At 39.5% G+C, this 24,240-nt stretch overlaps 1 protein-coding gene across 5 annotated transcripts in view; it reads right to left on the minus strand.

Annotated features, from left to right (window-relative positions):
* Positions 1-24,240, minus strand: part of TBC1D1 (TBC1 domain family member 1) — a 315,182-nt gene that overhangs the window by 137,937 nt on the left and 153,005 nt on the right. For 2 of the 5 annotated variants that reach the window (XM_044681366.1, XM_044681364.1), the window contains 6 exons: positions 22,718-22,846; positions 18,341-18,427; positions 13,495-13,775; positions 10,898-11,059; positions 10,173-10,292; positions 7,648-7,787 (listed from right to left, as the gene is read on the minus strand). In XM_044681366.1, coding sequence (XP_044537301.1) covers positions 7,648-7,787; positions 10,173-10,292; positions 10,898-11,059; positions 13,495-13,775; positions 18,341-18,427; positions 22,718-22,846 — 919 coding nt within the window. The remainder of the gene's footprint in view (positions 1-7,647; positions 7,788-10,172; positions 10,293-10,897; positions 11,060-13,494; positions 13,776-18,340; positions 18,428-22,717; positions 22,847-24,240) is intronic. The other 3 variants (XM_044681365.1, XM_044681368.1, XM_044681367.1) reach the window with 3 other exon arrangements.

Here is a 24,240-nt window from a genome sequence, read left to right on the forward strand (position 1 = left end):
GAGAGGGGGAGAAAGGGAGGGAGGGGGAGAAAGGGAGGGAGGGAGGGAGGGAGGGAGAAAGGAAGGAAGGAAATTCAAAGCAAGATTGGACTTAGTGGTCTCTAGCATCCCTTACAGCAAAAAAGCCTCAGGGCACTTTAGTGTCTATATGATTGATTTGTTATTGTCTTGTCATGATATAGGAGCAACTAGGTGATATATTGGATAGATAACTGGATAGATTATGAGTTCAAATATGGTCTCAGGCTAGTCACTTAACCTAGCCTGCCTCAGTTTCTTTATCTGTAAAATGAGCTGGAGAAGGAAGTGGCAAACTGCTCCAGTATCTTTGCCAAATGGGATCAGAAAGAATCAGAAACAATGGAATAATAAATTTAAATAATAAATATTGTCTCCTGGCCTGTTTAAGTATAGTCATGAAATTGGGTCTAGAATCTAGTACAAACCCTACATTTTTAAATTGAGAAAACAAGAGGACTAGAACAATGAATGAAGGTAAAGGTCCAACAGTCACTGGAGGGTAGGAACTAAGCCCTACACCTTCAGAAGAAGTACTCAAATATGGGCTGTTTAGTTCACCAATTAAACTCCTAAATTAACTTAACAAAAAGTCATGGGAAAGAGATCAGTTTCAACAATCTGAAAGGGCAAAGACTCTGAAATGACAAAATGCATAAATAAAAACATCCTTACAGAAAAAGTTAGGCATTGGCATAAGCATAATCAAGAAGTACCTAAACAGTAGGTAGTCTGCCCCTGTGGTTTTTCTTGATTTCTATCATTCCTTGCTATCAAATACAACTAAAATCCTTGTAAGTTGGAATTTGGGGAAATATCTGCCCACTCCTTAACCCAAATGGATAAAAAGGAAATGTGGAGTTTCTAACAATTCCAAAACTTCCAGATCAGCTCTGGGGAATAGATCAGATGAAACATAAGAATAAAGACACAAAGGAATTGAAGGGAATACCAAGAAAACAAGAACAACCAGGGCAATGAGAGCAAGCAACAGCGCCATCTCGTGGTGATCATCTTTCAGGCACAATTGTACATAACGTACTACTTACTGTCAAGATAGAAGCTTTTATAGAGTCCACTGAAATCATCTGGCCCAACCACCTCACTTTGAGGATGGGGAAACTGAGGCTCACAGGAAATTACTTTTCCAGTAAGACAGTGAACATCTAGTTAAATGTTATTGGCCTTTAACTTTCATTTCTCACATTTGCCATTTTTCCTTCCATTTGGGCAGTTTTAGCTATCCATTTTGTCATTTCCAGTAATCTTTTGTAGAAATTACTCAGTTATACCAGATATAGTATCAATAGTAGTATCTACATTTTCACCCCATCCAAAATAGAATATAAAATAGGTATCTAAAATAAGACTGCTTTTCATTAAGCTACATGTTAACAGTAATTTCTTCATCTTTTTTCACCACTAAAAATACTTATCATTTCATTTAATGTACTTAATTCAGCCACAAATGAGGCATATTTACACGGCAATAGTCAACATAAGATCTCTTTGAACCAGAATATCCCAACAGACTATTGGCTTATCAAAAGGGTTTTGAATTAGGGGGCAGCGGGGTAGCTCAGTGGATTGAGAGTCAGGCCTAGAGACGGGAGGTCCTAGGTTCAAATCCAACCTCAGACACTTCCTAGCTGTGTGACCCTGAGCAAGTCACTTGACCCCCATTGCCTAGCCCTTACCCCTCTTCTGCCTTGGAGCCAATACACAGTATTGACTCCAAGATAGAAAGTAAGGGTATTAAAAAGGAAAAAAAAGGGCTTTGAATTATTAAATTGCCTTTTTCATCTATAATAGGTTAAGTTTGGCTTTTAAATTTTAACTAGATATTAGGTCTGAAAGTTCTACTATGTTTAATGGCATATTCAAATACACAAGATGATCTGAAATACTTCAAATCAATTGTGTTGGCTTTTTTCTAGACTAACAGAATGCTGAATTTTGGTCTCCTCTGGCTTTCATTAAGACCAAAACTGTTCCCCTTTAATTCTCTAAGATAGGAGGAAAGGCTGTCTTTACTTTGTCAGCTTAAAGATTATTTGTTAAAAATGTTTAAAAAAACAAACAAATCCTTACCTTTTGTTTTATATACTGGGGGGGTGGGGAAGGGAATCTTTGAATTCCCTCTACCCACAACAAAATATTCACTAAGTTGTACACAATAGCAGCAATATTGGACAATGATTCTCTGTGAAAACTTAGCTACTCCTAGCAATGCAATGATTTGCGATAATCCTGAAAGACTTATACTGGGGAATGCTATCCACCTCCAGAGAAGAAACTATGGGAGTCGTCTTTCACATCAGTGTATTTCTGGTTTTATTTTGGGATTTTGGTTATATATGACTTTGCTCTAACAACAATGACCACTATGGAAGTGTGTTTTGCCTGACAATAGAAAAATGGAAAAAAGAAAAAGCCAAAATATGTTCTATATCATTCCCTGTCTCCAGGCAGGTCTATAGCCAACAATTAAATGCAAAGACAGATTCCCTCAGAGAATAAGATCAAAGAAAATAGAAAATAAAAAATGCAATAGATTTAGTTCCATTAGATATATTGTCTGATTTCTTTAGGCTTAGTACTACATATTGTAATTTTTTTAAACCTTTTCATGACTAAGACCTGTCTCCCTAATGTATACCTTTTAGGAGAGAAACTATGTCTCCTACCTCTTTGGATCCCTGTCTCAATAAATGCTTAATAATGGAGATCCAAATGTAAGTCCTACTAGCAAGTGCTTATTTTCATGGCTGTTTTAAATATTCTGAAAAGGCCACATGGAATAGTAGAAAGACTAGTAGATGGAGGCTAAAAGGGGATGGGTTTCCACGTTCCCAATCCCAGTGCTGAAATCCTGTAAATTTGAACAAATCACTACTTAATCTCTAGGTGTCTTTGTTTCCTTGTGGCATAGTATAGTAATTAGGATGATCATGATCATGATCATCACCATCACCATCACCATCCCTGCCCTGGCTACCTCACCAGGTTGCTGAGACAATCAAATGAGGAAATATTTTGAACACTTGGTAAAGTTTTTTCAGATACAGGTCCAGTCATCTGGTCCTAAACCTCTGCACCACTCACCTTCCTTGGCTCTCATAGTAAAGTATAAATAAGCATTTAGTTGCTACTTTTTAACTTCCTCCCCGCCCCCCCCCCCCACCTCTGAATTACCTCCCAGTTTCCCAGCCTTTGGAGAAGGAAGGAGGGAGTGGGAAGAAGCACTAGAATGAGGGAAGCAAGGCAGGGAGTGGCCTCCCAAAATACCATTCCTCTAAGTAGTAGAAAGACAGAGTAACCATTGGAAGCTATTAGCTCAACTCTAAGTCTCTAATGGTATGTTAATGGGAGACAGGGATTTGGATTATTCTACTTGGATCATGAGATGAACACTTAAAGGAATTGGGGATTTCAACTTGACAAGATTTTTTTAAAGAGGAGGAAGAAAGAGATTGAAGAATTTACCACTATAAATTAGGAGAGTTATCATTTGCAAAAGGAATTCAATTTCATCCATATAGCAGGAGGGAAGAATTAGGAACAGAGAGTAATAGTTATAATCAATAGATTAAGATTTATTAAGTGTCTACTATATATCAGGCATTGTGCTACCCTGGGGATTCAAAAAGAGGGCAAAAAACAGTCCCCTGCCCTCAAAAATCTTACAATCTAATGAGGAAGATAACATGCAAACAAAAACATACAGGGAAAATGGTAAATAATGGAAAGAGGGAAAACATTGTAATTAAGAGGGGTTAGGGAAAATCAATTTCAATATAATTAGGTAAGAACAGGGACTAAGCAAATGATTTCATGGGTGTTGAGAATTCTAAGAGAGGAATTTAGGAATTAAAAGTCAAGTCACTCAGCCATGTATATATCAAAAGCAAGATTTTAATTCGTGGCTTTTGTGGGTCTCTGTCTCTCATAAAATCAGAACTGTCCCAAAATGAAACAGGCTACAAATCTTGAAGCAAAATGTCATATCAATGGGCATATTCAAACAGAAGCTAGATAATTATTTTGTCAAACATGTTAAAAGAAAACATTTGAGCAGTTTGAATAAGATGTCCTTGGAGTTCTCATTTCAACTCCAGATTCAAATGAAGGAAACAGTAAAACCAAAGATATTGAAATGCTTCCCATTTTTCATAGTTTTACCAGTGGTAGAGATTACATGCATAATACTGTCTGGTTCCCCCAAATACCCAAAGCATGAGTTTATGAGAATATTTGGAATTGGGAATGGATGACCATGGAACAAAGCTCTTATTTACAAAAGGAATTAAATTCAATCTAGGAAGGGCCAGAGAGAATTCTCCATATGAAGCTACTTTGCTTTTTGGGCACAAAGATTTCTATTCCTGGCACTCAATTAGTATGACCTCTTACCCAATTGAATGCACAGATCCAGAGTGCAGCAACCATGAGAAATGCACACCCCCCAAAAAATTCCCTGGATCATTTTAAATGTTTACTAGCAAGGAGACAAAATAGGAACAAAGCGCCTCTTCTTTGTATTTATCAAAGGATGAACCAACTATGAAGGAACCCTGATCTAATTTCTAGGAGTAGTCCCTAAATGATATATCTTAAAATTTTATATCTTCTCCTCAACTATTTCCACTGAGGGAAATAAGCATTGGGGTGCAGGGGGGAGGGTGGCAAAAAGACAGATTTCTCTAGCAGCCAGAAACACCAGTTTAAAAGAATGGCCAAGGCTGGAGAACAAACCTGGTTGCTGGGGAAACACATGGTGCTTTTCCCAAGTGCTTAAGCTACTTAGAGGAATGGTATTTGGGGAGGCCACTCCCCACCTCCCTTCCCCCATTCCAGTGCTTCTTCCCACTCCTTCCTTCCTTCTCCAAAGGCTGGGAAACTGGGAGGTAGTTCAGAGTTGGGGGGAAGGGAGAGAAAGTTAAAAAGCAGCCACTAAATGGCTTATTTATACTTTACAATGATAGCCAAGGAAGATTGTGGAGTGTGTGGAGGGTTAAGAACATGTGTCTGACACTCTCAAGACTAGTTTGAATGCTGACAGGGCAGGGAATATCCTGTTGCCCCCAGATAATTGGAAATACTCAGTAACAGAAGTATGCTTATAGGTTTGTGGGATACTATGGGAAGGTAGGTGCGATGTTCTTGGGAGTGTAAAGCCTCAAAAAACATCTTGAATATGAAAACTTTCTAAGTGAATACAAATATAAATAATCGTATATATTCTTTTTAATGAAAATAAGACTAGTGGAGTTATTCTAAGATACTGAAAGGAATACCAATTTTGTTACTAATACTATAGTGCTAACAAGAAGGTTGGCCCCTTTCAGAAGTATTTTTCTATTATCTTCATTATCCTATATGGTAGGTAGAACAGAGAGTCTGTCCGCATTTTACAAATGAGGAAATTGAATCTCCAAGAGTTGAAGTGGCCATAATTGCTGAGGCAGAATAACAGTATTGTACCAAGTCATTAAACTCCTGATCCTGAGAGCTTTCCACCATCCATGTTGCCTCCCTAGAATACAGAAATTATGTTTTGGGGGCAATGTGATTTGAACAAAGGTCTGTATAAATCTGAAGTGTGATCACAGAATTATAAACCTTAAGAGAAGGAAGAGTCCTTCCAGGCTGCCTATTTTAATCCCTCATTTTGGAGATGAGGATCTGAGGCTGAGGGAAGTTTGGGGATTTATCCAATATCACCCTCAGGGTAAGTAGTCAACTCTACAACTAACTGTTTTTCCACTGTACCAGATTGTTTCCAAGTACGAAATTTGTAATAACAAAGTTCTTTTCTTAATTATTTTGAAGATATAAATTCAAAAAGAATCATTACAAAAGGAGGAAATTCCATATTCCTAAATTTCAAAATCACAATGAGTATACTTTATTGCTAAAGTTTGCATTCTCCAATTTTCCCAGCAGTTTTTGTCAAATAGTGGATTTTTGTCCCAAAAGTTGGGCTCTTTGGATTTATCATACACTGTCTTGATGACGTCACTTACCCCAAGTCTATTCCACTGATCCTCCCATCTCTTAGCCAGTACCATATTGTTTTGATGACTACTGCTTTATAGTGTAGCTTAATATCTGGTACTGCTAAGCCACCTTCCTTCACTTTTTTTTCATTATTTCCCTTTATATTCTTGATCTTTTGTTCTTCCAAATAAACTTTGTTATATTTTTTTCTAATGCAGTAAAAAAGGTTTTCGATAGTTTGATAGGTATGGCACTAAATAAGTAAATTAATTTGGGTAGAATGGTCATTTTTATTATGTTAGCTCGTCCTACCCATGAGTACTCAATGTTTTTCCAATTGTTTAGATCTAGTTTTACTTGCTTGGAAAAGTGTTTTGTAGTTGTGTTTGTATAATTCCTGTGTTTGTTTTGGTAGATAGATTCCTAAGTATTTTATATTGTCTAGGGTGATTTTAAATGGTGTTTCTCTTTCTACCTCTTGCTACTGTGATGTGTTGGAAATAAAGTTTGCATTCTCAATGGGTATAAATAAATCTTAACTCCCAAACACAAGAACTCTACTGCTTAAAATTCATCTTCACACTGATAGCTAGATCCAGTAAATACACTCAACAAAAGTACATTATATTCTTCATTTGTAAAAAAAAAAAAAAAAAAAAAAAGACACAGGAGCCAATGATAGGACACAGCTAATAATGCAAAGAACTCACAAAGGAATTACTTGCAGCAGAAAAATTATATGGCGTAGGAATAGGGCAATAGGTAGGTGTCTGAGAAGCATGAGATGATGCCAAGATGAAGAGACAAACAGGAAATATGAGCAGCAAGGAGGACAAAGAGCCATCAGGAGGGAAATAACACAGAATAATGGGGAGAATGTTAGATTTGGTGTTGGAGGAACTGGGTTCTACTCTTGACTTTGTCATGCAGTACTTATGACCTTAAACAAAGTGACAACCTCTCCTTGGTCTGTTTCTTCATTTGGAAAAATGAGGAAGGGGTTAGACAAACTAGCCTCTATGGTCCTTTCCACCTCTCAGCCTCTGAGGAAAGAGAACCAGCCTGTGCTCTTAGAAAAGTCAGGAAAAGACCTTGCTGACTTCTGATCCGCAGAAGGGGAGTAGAGAAACATCAGGAGATGACTGTGTTAGCTGCCAATTCTCTCAGGAATAAGTAAGAGATGATTTTTCACTAGTCTCACAGATCTAGAGCTGGAAGGAACATCTGAAGCTATCTAAGCCTACTTTCTCATTTTATATTAAGGAAAAGGGAGGCCTAATGAGGTAGGGCAACTTGTCCAAAGTCTCAAAGGTAGCAATCATTTTTTAGTAGGCAGAGAAGATGGAGTGACAATGAGCACTAACATTCAACCTGCATATATACTCTATGGGTTGTTAATCCTTGCCATCAGAAAATGTTCCACCACAATGCTTCTCAAATAACAAATATTATATTGAATATTTGCTAAATTTCCTGAAGGCTCAGAATGGGAACCTAAAACTCGAGGATGGTTTTGGGAAAGGTATCTCACCTGTTTCCATGTGATACTCAGTGCTAGAAAGCAGATACATTTAATTAATCATTAAACTCAAAACAGTATGTCCTTTCCACTCCCCTGGTGGGTCTTACCTTCATATCTACTAGGAGAATCACACCCTTTCTGTGGAGTTGCCACCCGAAGGAAGATCTGTTGCCTCCATGAATGCCGGCGAGTCTTCAAAGGGCTCTCATTGTTACTATCGTGGTGGTGTGTTTTCGATTCAAAGTCCCTATAATTATAGTATAATTGGTTTGTGATTAAATAGAGATCCTAGAAATTAAGGTTGTGAGGTTTTTTAAAACCTCTAAATTATAAATTCTCCTTGTATGTAAATATACAAGTTAATCAGGATTTATTAAAAGTAAGACATGTTTATAATGGAAACGGACCACCAAAGGAATGATGAATTGCTCTCCTAAAGACTCTTTTTCCTGGTAAGTGCTACCATTCCTATCCAAATTACTTTGATTGCAAAAATTGCCAAATACAGTTAAGACTTGCTATTCCCAAAGACATTCTGGAGAAGTGAAAGCTCTCAAAAAATAGTTATTAAAACTTCTATTTGTTATGTTTCCTACACAGTAATATCAAAGTGCTTTGTTATGAATAGTATAATTATGAAACAGCTGTTTATTTATAGAATATCATCCAGGACAAAGTCATAGAATAAAGCTTTTATAAATACTTGATGTTTGCATGAATATTTTAACAACATCTCAATTAAAACTATGACAATGACCACATAGAGCCTTCTTAAAATGAAGAAATAATGTTCAGTCATTTCAGTTGTGTCTTGACTCTTTGTGACTTCATTTTGGGGTTTTCTTGGGAAAGATACTGGCATGGTTTGCCATTTACTTCTCTAACTAATTTTATAGATGAGGAAATGAGGCAAATAGGGTTAAGTGACTTGTCCAGGGTCCCAAAACTAGTAAATATCTGAGGCCAGATTTGAACTTAGGAAGATGAATTTTCCTGACTCCAAGCCCAGCATTCTATCTAGGGTGCCTAAGAAATAAATCATATTTTAAAATTTTTCTTCCTATGTAGACACTTATCTTAGTTTCTCTCTGGTCTATCTCATTTACTCCACTTGTTTCAAGTGGTACCTTTACCCAAATGAACCTCAAATTTTTACATATCTTCATCCTATCTATCCCCTGAGCTCTAATCCAATATTTCTAACTACATGCTGGATATTTCGACTTGAATATCCTATTGGTGTCTTAAGTATCTTTGGGGGACCAGAGCTTAACTCATCTTTTTTTTTTTCACAAAACCTACTCCTCCTTCCAACTTCTCTGTTTCTGAGGATGGCACCACCATCAGCCCAGTACACCTTGCTGAAAAAAACCTCAGAATCATTTCTTCTTTCTCCACTCTTCCCCATTACAACCATTACCAAATTCCAGCTATTCTCTATCCATAATAACTCTTAGATTTTGCCATATTTTTCTATTCCAGAGTTCAAGCAAGTCCTCAAGACCTCTCTAAGAAGGTTATTTTCTTATAGGTTTACTAGTTTGCCTGCTTTGAGCTTCTTCCTTCTACAATTCAAACTTCTCTCAACTACTAAAATAATCTTCCCAGTGCTCAAGTCTAAGCTTTGGTAGCTCTTTGGTAGCTCCCTATCACATAAGGGATAAACTTCTTAGCTTGGCATTCAAGGCCTGCCACAATTTAGTTCCAGCCTACTTGTCTAAATTTATTTCACATGACTCAGTTCAACAAACATTTATTAAGCACTAACCATATGTAAGATCCCATGCTAGGAGTTGCATTTCAGTTGCCAACCTTCACAAATTCTACCTTCTGGTCAAAACTGGCCTGCTAGCTATTCTCTGATCTTATCCTGAACTCTGCTTCCTCCATGCATATTCATTCACACAGGCTCTCCCATATGCTTAGAACTCAATCCTTCACCTGAGTGCCCACAAAGACCAGCTCGTGTGCTGTCTCCTCTACAGAACTTGCCCTGCTTCCCCTAGTTAAGAGAGCTCTCTTCTTCCTCAGACTTGTCTGAAATGTACCCCAACTGAATGCAGGCCATCTTCTCTCTAAGGCTCACCAAGGGCAGGGAGGACATGGTTTTGTTTTTCCAGGCTCTGCATCCCCAAACCTAGCACAATGCCTCACATAAATAAGTGCTTAATAAGTCTCGGATGCACTGTTATTGAATTGTAATTAGGGGGCTTATCATTCAACAAAGAGGAAGCAGTCATCTGTAATTTTTGGATATACTACATAGTAAAAAGGCAGGGATTCAGTAATTCAGAAAGATAGCCTAAAGTTCATTGTCCAAGAACGTTACCAAAGGACCGAACGACTTGATATGGCAACTTCTTGGGGCCATTTTATAACAACGATACAAGAATAAGCTGTGGCTTTGGCACTGAGATGATACTAGGGTGGCAGAAGCCCCCAGATGTGTGTATAATTCATTTTAAAAATCAGTCCTGAAAAGAAAAACACAGAATACTTGCTATCAGAGGTTCAGCTGCACTAAAATACTGAAAGAGTAACTACCCCCCAAATGGCTTTTAGAATTCAATCAAAAATACAATCATTAAATGCTTAAAACATCCAGCCTTGATAGCTATAGATAGAGCCCTACCTTTTTGTGTTCCTAAAGTCAGAGGTGTTATTTTCATCTACAGGAGCCAAAAATTTTAGAAAATTTGGCACAGAGGAAGAAGAATGAAGTTTTTTCCGCAGGGCACTACGATAGGAGATGCTAAGAGTTCAGTTGAAAAAGTAGAGTTTAGGATAAGGAAATGTAAATATACAAAGCATAAAATACAAGCTTCAAAATAAGAGAAAAGCATTGAGCTCCAATTTCAGCAAGAGTAAAATAAGCAAGAAAATGAAAACTTTACCAATCTCATCTTTTTTGAAGTTTTTAGTTGAAAAAGTTCAATTGTGAATAAGTGGGGTTCATGAGATAATGAAATACATGCCATTAGCCCATCCTTCATTTATATCTTTTTAAATGGGAAAATATTAAAGTCATCCTAATACCAGGAAGTCTCTCAGAAAATATAAATTCCAATACCAATAGGAGGTTAATTAATCGTCATTAGGCAGAGTGGAAAAATATGGCAAGTTATTTTTAAAACTATTTGAGATAAGAACTATTTCTAAAACTTCCTACTGTTTAATTAAAAATTAAAACCCAATTAATTTTTTAAAAACCATTACCCATAAAAACAGACTGAAATGCAATGAAAACATGGCTCCTGGGGATTCTGAGATGGTCATTCCTTCCATTTAACAACACATCACCTCTCTTTAGGTTTAATCCAGACAAAGGCAATGAAACAATCACAAAGGTGCTCTCACCTCTTTGGCACAGCATTCCCACCTTGTTCTCCACTTGAATTATGTTTTAGGTATTTAAAAAAATTTGGTGAGGAGGCTGAGGGATTAAGACGATGAGGTGGGAGAGCAGGAGTCGAAGACTGACCTGAGCGACTTTTAGACTCATCAACAGGTGGGTTCAAGCTAGACAGCAAGTAAACAGAGAGAAAGTATGGGAGGGAGGGAGAGAGAGAAAAAGGAAAGAGTACATCGGAAGGACAAAAGAAACACAAAATGAAGAAAACAGGTGAGATTCTTTCCATCTCATTGTTGCAACACAACTTGTGCTCAAATTCAGGTTTGGGCTCAAGGCAATTCTGGATTCTATTTCTAGAAGTGGATGAGCCCTCAGCAAAGCTTTCAGACTCAGCCCCCTGGAAAATGAGGAGCTCCCTGTCCAGAGGCCCCCCGCTAAATCAGGAGGAAGACAAAAGGCAGAATGAGCTCTGTCTCCTTCAGAATGCCACCTCTCCTGATGGCCCTTGTCACTACGACAAGTACATTCCATGATTACACTGCGTTCTGCCAGGGGAAAATGTGCTGGCGCAGGTACGGCGATCCTACCATCTCGAGCCTGTTCTGGAAAGAGAGCCAGAAATCTGCCAATGAGAATGGTTCCATAATCACTGGGAAAGCTAGACACAGAGGGGGTGTGGGATGAAGCGGGTGCTACAATAAGGAAGGCCAGGCTATTTATGGGCGGGCTTGGAGGGAGGAAGGACAGAACTCTATAAGGCTTTGGTCCAGGTTACACATACACATGAGCTTCTGAAAACCCTCCTGGCTTCTAGGATTACAATTTTGAAAATCACCAAAACTGATGGAAAACTAATGAGAATGAAACTGGGAAAGTTAAGGTTTTTAAACAGGGCTAATTCTTGTTGATTGAAATATTCTTGAGTAAATAAACCCTATTTGTATGGATTTCCCAAGATGACTACATCCATATCTCAGCATCATATTTGTTGTTCTCTTCCTGCCAGTTAAAGAAGCACAGATACAATGAGTGAGTGACTGATTCATGCTGCTTTAGGAGGCGAGGAAGGTGTTGGGATTTTTTTTTTTAACTAGACTTTCAAAAGACCTCTTTCCCACTGATTATCTTAGGATACTAGCCTAGTTGGAGTCAAAATATCAGACAGGACACTAGGAGGACAGAGAGAACGGCCACGACGTTTCCTTTTGTTTCCCACCTTTATCACAATCAAAGATAGCTTTTCTGCCCCTAGAAACTTATTGGAGGAAAAAAATACTTAGCTTGAGAGAATTATACAATTTTAGGCTCAGAAAGACCTTAAGAGATTAACCAAGCTGTCCTGAATCTTTTTTTTTTCCTCCACTAACGTGGGCGAGGAGAGAGATGGGACAATAGGAACAAGACCCCACTCTGTAATTTATTCCTTGTAGAGTGGCTTCAGACTCCTTATAAATGCAAAATGAAGGGGTGGGATAAGATGCCTTGCAGGTCCCCATAAGCTCTGAATCTAGAGTCCTTTCACTTAGTTGAACTCTGTCAGTGTAAAGATGGTCAAAATAAGGCCTGGACGGAGACATGCCTCGCCCCAGACTTCACAGCTAGCTGAGGGGCGAGAGCGAGACCTTCCCACTCCCAGGCCAATGCCTTCCCCTCCATCAGGCGGCCTGGGGCCTCGTACTGAGTGATTCTCTCAGCCTCACACAGATTTGCACGCACAGCATGAAGGGTCCATCTCCTTGCCTAATGAGGCACAAAGAACCAATTACCTAATTAATTTGGTGGGGCCAACAGGTATGCACATGCCAAGTCTTGTGGTCTCTCAGGGGAATAAGATATAAAATAATAAAAACAAATGGGTGTTTTCTAACGTTCATTCTACTGTTTCCTCTCTCCCTGTCTGAGTACCTCCTCACAATTTACATATTTAATAGTAGAAGGATGAGGTGTATCCACTGATACAAAAAAGTTATTATATTTTTACTTTAAAACAAAATTTTCATCCTACTATATCTATTTCTTTGCCTAGTATGTTTTTTTTAAACCCTTACCTTCCATCTTAGAATCAATACCTTGTATAGGTTCTAAGGCAGAAGAGCGGTAAGGGTAGGCAATGGGGGTGAAGTGGCTTGTCCAGGGTCAACCAGTGAGGAAGTGTCTGAGGCCAGATTTGAACCCAGGACTTCTCTGTCCCTAGACCTGGCTCCCCATCCACTGAGCCATCAAGCTTCCCCCCACCTAATGTATTTTTTAAAGGGAACCTTATCAACTGATATGGTTTGGTCTTTCAAATTCCTCTTCTAATTCTGGTCCTTCTGGGGCAGATGTGGAGCGCTGCTTGGTCACATTTTCCCTGGGAGACGGTGATTCTATCATTTTAGGAAATCCTGGATGCTGAGTTGTGAAGCACCTGAGAAGCCACCATCTAAGGCCCTCGTTTTCCGACGGAGCCGCGGAGGCCCTGGCAGGGACAGGCCGAGGCCCTCTGCCCGCAGAGCCCGGCCCTGCCTCGGCCCCTGCACACATACCTGCCATCCACAGAGCCGGGCCACAGACGTGGACCAGCTAGTTATACAATAATGTGATGCTTTTAAAGAAATCTTACTTTCGCTCATGAGGAGTCTCTGTGCTCACTGAGTGATACCTCATAAGTTTCCTTTGCGGAAGGCCGGGCGACGCCTCGGGGGGCTCCGGGGACTTCTGGCCTTCCACAGGGTAGTGGCTCAGCGTGTTCGCTCGCCTCCTGAACTCCTGCCGCGGGGATGGCGGGGCGGCCTCCTCGGGCAGGGGGCTCTCCGAGGCGCTGGAGAGGTCGTCCGAGGACCCCAGGGGCTGGCAAGAACCTTCTGGGAGGGCTGGCGGCTCCTTTTCCCCCATCGACAACTCCTAGCAACAAAACGAAAGCACCCCGAGTTTATCGGCTCTGATCCAAGGAGAATTCATCCACATCAGTGTGTGGGTCAACATCTCCAGCCTCCCTAAGGAAGAGCCGCGCACGAGGATGGAGACCATCCCGACGGCGAGACTCTGGGCAAGGCTGTTCATTTATCAGTGCCCTCACTGGTTTTTTAATGTAAACCCTTACACTTTCCATCTTAGTCAGTACTAAGTATTGGCCCCGAGGCAGAAGAGAGGTTGGGGCTAGGCAATGGGGGTTAAGTGACTTGCCCAGGGTCACACAGCTAAGAGGTGTCTGAGGCCACCCTGGAACCCAGCACCTCCCATCTCTAGGCCTGGTCCTCTCTCCACGGAGCCCCCCAGGGGTCCCCTCTCCTTAGTTACTTTTAAGGGCAAGAATTTTTGTGAGTCATATTAAGGGAGGGAGTTTTTTCACCTAGGAATATCTAAGACCTAAAAAAATCACAGGTCTAGACAAAAAAACAAAACCTTGATCTTGCCAAATGACCCTTTCCATCTTACCCTTCACCCCCCCCAAAATAAGGGAATATCCTAAATATTAGAAATTTGGTTTAATATCCATGATCTGAAGGACAAGGGGAAATGTTCTATGCAAAGCTTTATAAATGGAATATCATGCTATACAGCTGTACTGAATAAAATTTCAGATGATTAATGTAAATAATTTAGATCTTTGTTGATGACATAGAGGAAGTTATTTTATAAAGAAACTCCACTGTTTTAAACCAATTATCAAGCCATGTTCCCTATAGCTAAATAATCTCCTAGACCAGAGGTGTTAAACATTAGTTTAGTTTTAATCAAATTAAAATATAATAGAGAAATATTTTACAAAATAAATGAAAATACAATAAAACCTAGCTAATGTTAATGTGTTTTTAATGTCAATATGCATACCCCCAGGGATCCTTATATATAGTTTAATGGGACTCTTTTCCATTTAATTTTGAAACCACTGCTCTATAAATTGAAATATTGTAATGTTGTACCCATGCCTGGAGATTCAGTTCAATTTAATAAGCATTGATTAGTTTGGGGCTGATATACAAATTTAGAATTCAAATATGAGAGCCCATCTATCTTGTATTCTTCCTATCCTACAGTGGTGCTGGACACAGAGCAGGCACCCAAATTAAGGAATGGGTGATCAAGTCCTTTCTGATAAGAATGATACTATTTAATGTGTAAATGGAATTAGCTCATCCTCATTCATCATTTAGACTCTAGCCATTAAAAAATAATGTCACCCCACCCAACTTAGAATTAAGGGGAGGGGGAGGTCTGTTACCCACACATGATAATAAGTAACAAATCAAAGACAAGGGACTGCCCTTTGGGCAGTCTGAAACAGTGTTGAGGCCACCATTTGCCCACTTGAAATTGGAAGTGGATGCAGGAAGTGATGAAAGATGCTATCTTTTAAATATGACGGTAACTTCCTGTGGGGGGTTTTTGGCACTTTGAACTTGGTGTAGAAGGATCTCTGGTGAGACCTCAGATCGCCTCCCTCTGAATTGTCACGAGGGTAAGTTAGGCTGACTCTCTCTCTCTTCCCTTGGCGTTTCTGGAGGCTCTACCCACAGGGAGGCCTCTCTTCTTGGAGGAGGCCTTGTGGCTAGAAGCCTTGTTTAATTAACCTCTGTGCCCCTCTGCTGGGCCTCTAAATTCTTCTCTGATCCGGGCCAGAGTTTCTCTCTCTCAAATTTCCTACCTTCAACCTTCCTAATTGTAAATAAACTTCCATAAAAGTTATCCTAACTTGGGTCTATTTTATTTTGAAATCAAGTTGATCCAATTTCTGGCGACCATACCTTAAATATGTAGTTTTAACTTTTACATTAATTATAGAGTCACATATATAGTTATATTTTCATACATAACAATTATATATCATATATGTGATTCATATGTTACATGTTTTTGACTTACACATAATTCAACATTAAAGTGTTAAAAACCACTAACTCATGCAACCAAACCCCATGAATACCCTCCCTGAACCAGCTGGGAAGTGTTAATATTAAAAATGATAAAGGCTGGTATAAATATATATATTAGTATTTTAATTAAAGCCATGCTGATAGATAATTAGACCACGCGCTTGTAAGCATTCAAAACTGCCGCCCTCGCCATTACTGTCTCCTGTTTCCTGTCTCGAGTCTGCTGGCCAAGAGAGCGACCCCTCCTAACCCAGGAGATTATAAACTCTTCCCTGCGTCAAGACGTCGGCCTCCTCACGCCCAAAAACCCGGAAACGGAAACCAGTTGGACCACATTGGATCACGGGAAATGTAGTTTGATACATTTTCCCAAATTTCACTCTTACAGAAGCATGAGCCAGTCAATATGCCAGAGGCAGAAAGGAGTGGAGAGGCTGACTGGGAAATTCAAGTTCCACTGAAGATTTAAGGAAATTACTTTTGGGCCATTTGGAAAAGATGACATTTTATCTTCATGATGGAAAAGAAAATCTACACATTGCATCCTCATCCTAGCGTTCTCATCTAAGGACAATTGTTATTTCTGTTTTATTCTGCTTCATAAACTACTCTAGATACTCAAGAAAGGCTTTTCTTCCTCTATTTTTAAAAGCACTTAACAAATATACCATTGGAACACTCTGTGCTTCAGAGAAACTTCTCATTTAAAATAATTTTTTTTTTTTTATTTTTAAACCCTTAACTTCTATGCATTAGCTCCTTGGTAGAAGAGTGGTAAGGGTAGGCAATGGGGGTCAAGTGACTTGCCCAAGGTCACACAGCTGGGAAGTGTCTGGCTCTCAATCCACTGAGCTACCCAGCTGCCCCCTAAAATAATTTTTGAAATGCTATAGCCAAGGGTCTGCCAGGCCTGGGTTCAAATCTGACCTCAGCTGTAGGACCCTGGGTAAGTCACTTAACCCCACTGCGTACCCCTTATTGCTCTTCTACCTTGGAAAAATATTTAGTGCTGATTCTAAAACAGAAGACTATAGCATAAGTGCTATAGTCAATAAGAGAGCGCATTATAGTGTTAACATTTGCATGGTACTTCAAGGTTTGTGTAAACACATTAAATACACTAAAGCACACTATGACATTATTTTATTTGAGGTAAGGGCTTATATCATTCTCCATTTTACAAATAAACTGAGGTCAAAGGACTTGCTAAAGGCTCAGTTAGTGTCTAAGGCAGGATCTAAACCAAAAGACCATTAGGTTCATCTAATTACTTACTACTTAACTTTAAGAAAAAAATATCAATCAAAACAGAAATGAGGCTTCTCACAAAAACCTCATTTTCCATATCAAATAAGTCATTGAGAAGGACAGGTTCTTTGCAGCAATGACTTCTAGGTGACCTGTTTTTAAAGGGCTCAGCTACATAAAAGACTTCTTACTATCTTTCCAGCTGCATATAAATCTTCTGGTATGCAAAACAGAAAAGATAAAAGAGACAGGCACACAAAAAGTGGCTTGTGGAAAAAAAAAAAAACAATTGAATTTCTCCCTTAGAATAGCCAAAAGACTATTCTTTCACACATTTCTAAATTCAGTTAGAAAAAGAATGGAAAGAGGTTTCCTCTAAGGTTCACTGCCTTCAATTCATGGCTATTAATCTATGCTTCACTAGACTTCAGCCCAGGAAATTGCCATCATCTCCATAGTCAGAAAGCATAAAATTAACCAGCCCAACGGGTACCCCGGGACAACATCCAACCTAGGGGAACATGTAATAGTCCCTGTGAGGACAGAAGAATTCTCTTGTACCTACAGCAAAGGCAGCACTAGTCTTAATAGGCAGAATCTTCAATTCCCTGTGCAAAGGGATGGAGAAAAATATGCACCACACTCAGTCACATTTAGCTTTACAAGAGAAAAACTGAATGGGACGACCCAGGTTCCAAATACACCTCAGAACCTGGGAGGCACGACAGGCCAGGCAGAGAGGTGCGCAGCCAGAGGAAGCAGGCTACAGAGTGGAAGAGGAGAGTTCCAAATCTACCAGATGCAATCATTTGTTTGCAATCACAATGCCATTGGCAGCAGATGCCTTGGGCTAAGCTGGGGCTTTGGCTTCATTTGCTATTTAATGTTTTTTGGGTTTGTTTTTTTTTTGGGGGGGGGGTTGCTATTTAATGTTAATTATAATCCATCATAACAGTCAGAATATTCAGTCCAATAAACTGCAATAAGGCATTCGAAGGAATTCACACCTCCTTTTTTGAGGTTTCCCAGTTATTTTCAGAGGTAACAGAGTAGGAGGAATACATCGCTACCATCTGCTGATTAGATCTGGATTCTCTAAACCTGTGATCTCATTTGTTTGCTTGTGGAGGGCAGAACCATCTGTTTTTAATGTCCAAGTTTTCATAAACATAACGCTATCTTATAATTCTACCTGGTTAAGAATTCTGAAACTTCCACATTTTTTCAGCAACTTAAAAAAAAAAAAAGGTAATCCACAGCAGAGTGCCTTGACTTGGAGGTTGTAAGTACACAATAAATATTTGTTCATTACTTTTAAATGTCATGACACAGAAACTTACTTACTTTACTGGTGTTACTTAATGTGCTTGACATGGAGCTGTCCAGATCCACACTCCCAGATTGTTCTGGCAACCCTTTGCCTTTACTCCCCTACAAGAAGAAAAGCAATAGAATTATGATCCCGCAAGTCTTTCTCAAAAAAAAAAAAAAAGAACTATTCAAAATCACTTTGTTTCATTCAAACAATCCTTTAAAATATACACATCTCATTTTAGTCAATTAGCATAATGAGTGATCACTTTAAAGTTTTCAAAGTGCTTTTTTTTATCTTTTAACAACCCTATGAGGTAGGGAGTATCATTATGTCCATTTTACAGATGAAGAGGCTGAGGTTGAGAAAGGATAAGTTACTCTCTTGGGGTCATACATAACTAATAAGTATTGGCAAGATTCAAACTCAGGTCTTCATGGTCTAGCATTCTATCCATCAGGTCACCTAGCTGCCTCTCATCAAAAAACACTAAGTAGAGATAGGAATCCCTACTATGAGTCAAGAAGATCAGAGAAGAGAAGAGGGAGAAAAGCAACTTACAAACTTTCCACTGAAATGCTGTCTTCTTTGCATCACAAATTTTAGGAACGGACTGAAACCTCAGATACTTCCTAGCTGTGTGACCTTGGGCAAGTCACCTAACCCCTATTGCCTAGCCCTTACCACTCTTCTGCCTTAGAACCAACACACAGTATTGATTCTAAGACAGGAGGTAAGGTGTGAAAAAAAAAAAAAAAAAAGAATTGATCTAAAGACAGACTCAGGTGTTTTATGCATTCAGTGGACTCAGCCCTTCCAACTCTGGTTCTGGACATTATGAAGAAGATGCTGCAAAATCTCCAGGGGAAAGCTACAAAATCAAATTAGTTCTAAAAATACTCTAATTTTAAGAAATAAGCCCTCTCTCTGTGTACTTTTCTTATGCACTTATTGCATTGTACTTTGGATTGTGGCTACATATCTTATCTCCCGCCCCTCAAGAGCCACCCAGTTGTGTTATTCATCTTTGCGTCCCCCCTCCCCAAGCCCCCTCAGAGCAGAGCACAGGCAGGCTTTTCCCACAGTCCATATTCAATGTGCGTTTGTTGAACTGGATTCAGAGGTGGTATCACAAAAATCAACGAGAAAAAAATGGGGTGCTGCAATTCCACCACGTGGTTCCTTGGAACCATTTTGTTAACATTTGATAAATGAAAGAATGTACTTGATTTAAAATGCTATTAGCTTATAATTTAAGTTGTAGAGGGATTTTTGGTTTGTTTTGGGGCTTTTTAAGTTTCCAGCTATGAAAAGTACTTTTCAAGAATACTTCATTTGCGTTGAATAACCTTTGAAATCAATTTTCTTTTCTCTTTAAACCCTCACCTTCCATCTTAGAATCAATACTGTGTATTGTTCTAAGGCAGAAGAGCGGTAAGGCAATAAGAGAGGTGAGTGACTTGCCCAGGATCAAATAGCAAGGAAGTGTCTGAGGCCACATTTGAACCCAGGACCTTTTGTCTCTAGTCCTGGCTCTCAATCCACTGAGCTACCCAGCTGCCCCTGTGAAAAATTTTAAAGTGCTTCCTAAGAACCATTTTTCTTACATCATGTTAACTTCAAGTCCAAACAAACACGTAATTGAAAAGGAAAGGAGGAGGGGGCAATTCCTTGAGAAGTTCATTGGTATCCAAAGGGACTCAAGCCTTTGTCTCTGCAGCTTCCCAGGGCACCCCTGCTCGACCTCCCCTCTCTGGGATACACACACTCACTGCTGATTGCCGAGCACCCTGTTTTGCAGAGAAGACACAAGGCCACCCAAATGGAGTGTCCCTCCATTCCCTCCTGGATAAGCACAAGCCAGTGTGCGCTCTCCGTCTCTTCCCCTCCACCCCATCCCCTCCATCTCTGTCTCTGTCTCTCTCACATCATTCATATGTATATATTTATATAGGTATAGACACACATTCATAAGAATGATCACATCAATAGTTGACATTGAAATCTTGCTTTAAAGCTTTTGAAGTGTTTTATGCTTAACTGTCTAGACAGAGACAGCTGCTTGTCTTTAGTCTCTCCAATGAGAACGGGAGCTCTGTGAGTCCAGGACCGTGTTTCTGCCCGTCTCTGTATCTCGGGTCTCCCACACTTGGTCCTTATGTCTCTCTTGAACCCCAGCCTTGCGGCCATCTCCACCTGTCAGTCTCAGGCATCTCTACGGGTCCCAAAAATAAGAGGGTGGTGCCAACAACATAAGTGAAATTTGAAGGAGAAATGGATTGAGAGAAAAAGATAATTCCTTGTTTTGGGCCAGGCTGATGTTGGGATGCCTCTATCCCCCCCAAACCTCCTGCTGCCGTCTCTCCTATTTTTGTGGAGTCCCTCTCTAGCTAGTCAGTATTACAGGATTCAAACTCAGATCTTCATGAATCCAAGCCTAGAACATGGATCCCTCAGGCCCCCCAGCAGCCTCTCATCAGAAAACACTAAGCAGAGATAAGAATTCCATGATGGGTGAAGACCCGTCAAGAGAAGAGGGCAAAAACAAGGTACAGAACCTTCCACTGAAACGCTGCCTTCTTCGCGTGCGTCACCTCTGGAGGCCCTTCCTATTCTGCCTGGTGCCCACCTTCCTTCTGATTCCTCATTTCCAAAAGCTTGGAGTCATCCTAGATTCCTCACCGGCGTCACGTCTTTCTCTCCCAGAGGCCCAGCCCAGACGAAGCCCTTGCAGGCCCTGCCTCTCCCCCCCTCAAAGGCCGGCTGTTCCACGAGGACCCCGCGTCCCTCGGCCTCTCACAACACGGAGAGGATGTGCGGTGGCCGAAAAATCCATCCTCCTCCGGCCAAACACTGCTGGCCCTCCATGGAAGCCTGAGACGCCGGAAGCAACGGAACCAGACACCGTAAGAGCCATTTGTTTAAGCATGTGCTTACCGATTCAGAGAGGTCTTTTAAAGTTTTGGAGGTCTTTCTTTGAAAAAAAAAATAGTTTTATAAAGAGAAAGGAAGATGATTTATGGTAGTTTTAGGAAACGAAGTTGGAAGGATCTTTTGACAACTCTCAGACATAGGAGCAAGATAGAAAAAACTGAACTTTGCACCCAGTGGGAATTTTAGCTCTGCTGCCAATAATCTACATGACAAGTCACTCGAACTCCCTGCCCTCAATTTGCTCGTCTGTAAAATGGGGGGTTGAACCAGATAACCTTCAAGAACCCTTCGAGCTCTAGATCTATGCCTCTTTGACTTCAATGATCAGGGCTACACACACAACAGAGTGAAACAAGGAGAATCAGTAAAATGATTTCTTTCTTTCCTTTTTTTTTTTAAACCCTTGCCTTCTCTCTAAGAAACAATACTAAGTATGGGTTCCAAGGCAGATCAATTAGGACTAAACAACTGGGGTGAAGTGACTTGCCCAGGGTCACACAATCAGAAAGTATCTGAGGCCATATTTGATCCCAGGACCTCCCATCTCTAGACTTGACTCTCAATCCACTGCCCCTAGGAGAACAGTTTCTACAAATAACAACATTATAGAAATAATTTTGAAAGACTTAAGAACTGTCATCAGTGAAATAGTCAACCATGATTCCAGAAGGACAATGAAACTGCCAGAGAGGAAATAAATTCATGATACAGGCAAGATAAGAAACATTCTCAGACACAATCGATGTGGAAATTTTTTTGCTTGACCATGCATTTTTATTTAAGGATTTTCTTTTTCTTTTTTTATAAAGGGAGGGCACAGGATGAGGGAAGGATAAAGCTAGGGAAGGGAAAAAAAGAAAGAAAAAAGAATACTAATTATCTTTGTTTTTTTAATGCAGAGAAGAAAACAGAAGAAATGAAAGAAATACAGATAGTAGGAGGATAGCTTTGAAAGCTACAGATTACACTTGTCTACTTAAAAAGAAAAGTAACTGTACATATTAGAGACTTTATGTATAACATATAATATTTTTCTATTCTATTTTGTATATGGAAACACTCATTTTATTTGGTGTTTATTAAGTTCAAAATAAAAATAAATAAAAAAGAAAACAACAGGAAAAATTCATAGTTCCTGGAAGTATGAGCATCAGGAGTGCTTCACATTAAATCCTTAAAAATGTACAGATCTAGAACATATAATGTACCCATCAATTAGTAATTTTTTTTATTTTCAAAGTCATTTTCACTGATATTATAGTGACTAGATCTTCTCACCTAATGCTCACTTTAAGAGTTGTCCAATTAATATCATTTTTTAATTCTGAAACCAAAAAATCAAAATAAATACTATTAAACACAAGGTAGCTTTATTTTTTTGGATGATGAATTAGACTAAATAAAAGCATAACAATCCTTTTTATTCACCCTCTAAAAAGTTTATTCAAACAATAAGTTGAAAAGAACATACTTACCCGGGACAATATGCTTTCTAGAGATTCTGTCAATGATCTCTTTGCTTTACTTTTCAGCATATCAAGCCTGAACCGAGGAGCACTGGTTGGTAATTCATTTCGAATACTCTCTGCTGAAATCTGTGATGCCTATAAATGGAGAGAAAGAGTAAATTACAGATCAATACCCCTCTAGAGTAGATCTTTTTTGATCAAATTAGATCTTCTAAAGCAAGGAAGGGCAACCTGCATTCTTCACTGTGCTTAATTCATGTTTCTCAGAAAATTATTTCTTCTTTAAAAGTTTTTCTGGATATTCCACTAGGTTTAAGAAAAAGAAAACTAGATAAACTATGGACAGAAGTCCATTGGCTAATTAGATCTTCAAAGGGAAAATCATAATTTATTCCAAAGCCCTAATAAGATAAACTGATTATACAACCATCTTACATACTTCATTCTCAATTTTTTATTTTTCTTTCCAAAAGGGTGTTTCTTTTATAGTTTTTAAAGCATGTGTTAGTTTCATTGACTATAATTTAATATTCCTTATCCATAAGCCAAGTAAACATTTTAGATTTCTCTAAGAAAATACTTTAACTTTAAGGTTGTTTTTGTTTTGTGCACTAAAGTGACTTTTCCCTACCCATACTCCTAAAACAAGTTACCACATCTACACAAATGACTTCCAAACCTATTTTTGGTCCAGGCTCTAGACTGAAGTTTATACTCATATCTCCAGCTGTCTAGAACATAGATATGCTGAGATGTCCCACCAGTGCCTCAAACCACTATGTGCATTGCCTAAATAAAGTGAAAATCTTTAACATCACAAGCTTTATCCTGTCTTCCTCTCTAAATCTCCTTCTCTGAACCATTTACCCAGTTTTCCATGTTTTTAACCTGGCATCTTTCCTCTCTCTCACCTCCCACATCCATGCAATTACCAAGTCCTTGTGAATTCCCTATCTACGACATCTCTCCTCTATCCTCTTTTCTCTATCCCCACTGCCATCACCCACCCTATGACTGCCCTCATTGGTATCCACTTGAACCAAAAGGAAAGAGCTAAATAGGGAGCCTACACACTTAGAAGGGCAGGAAGAAAGGTGACTGAAAAGTAGTCAGGCAGGGCAGGGGAAACAGAAAAGCATAGTGTTAGTCAGTGGGGCCAAAAAGGAAAGACTGTCAAAGGAGAAGGAATTATTTTTAAATGATGTGGCGTGATTGAAGAGTATGGGAGGTCTGAAAAAAAAATCCCAGTAGTCTAAAACAGTAACAAGATAATTAAAACATAATCCAAGACAACAGAGGGTCTCTCCCCATGCACTCTTCAGGACTCTCCTCACTGCATGTCCCACAAGATGCTCCATTTCTCATCTCTGGGCATCGGCTCTGGCTGTCCTCCGAGCCTGGAACCCTAACCCTCCTCATCTGCAGCTCCTGGCACCTCGCTTCCTTCCAATCCTCGCTCAACTCCAACCTTCTCCAGAAAGTCTTTCCTGAGCCCCTCGGCTACTTATGCCTATTTATCCCATGTAGAA

Source organism: Gracilinanus agilis, chromosome 6 (genome assembly GCF_016433145.1).
Source record: "Gracilinanus agilis isolate LMUSP501 chromosome 6, AgileGrace, whole genome shotgun sequence".
Classification (NCBI taxonomy): Eukaryota; Metazoa; Chordata; class Mammalia; order Didelphimorphia; family Didelphidae; genus Gracilinanus; species Gracilinanus agilis.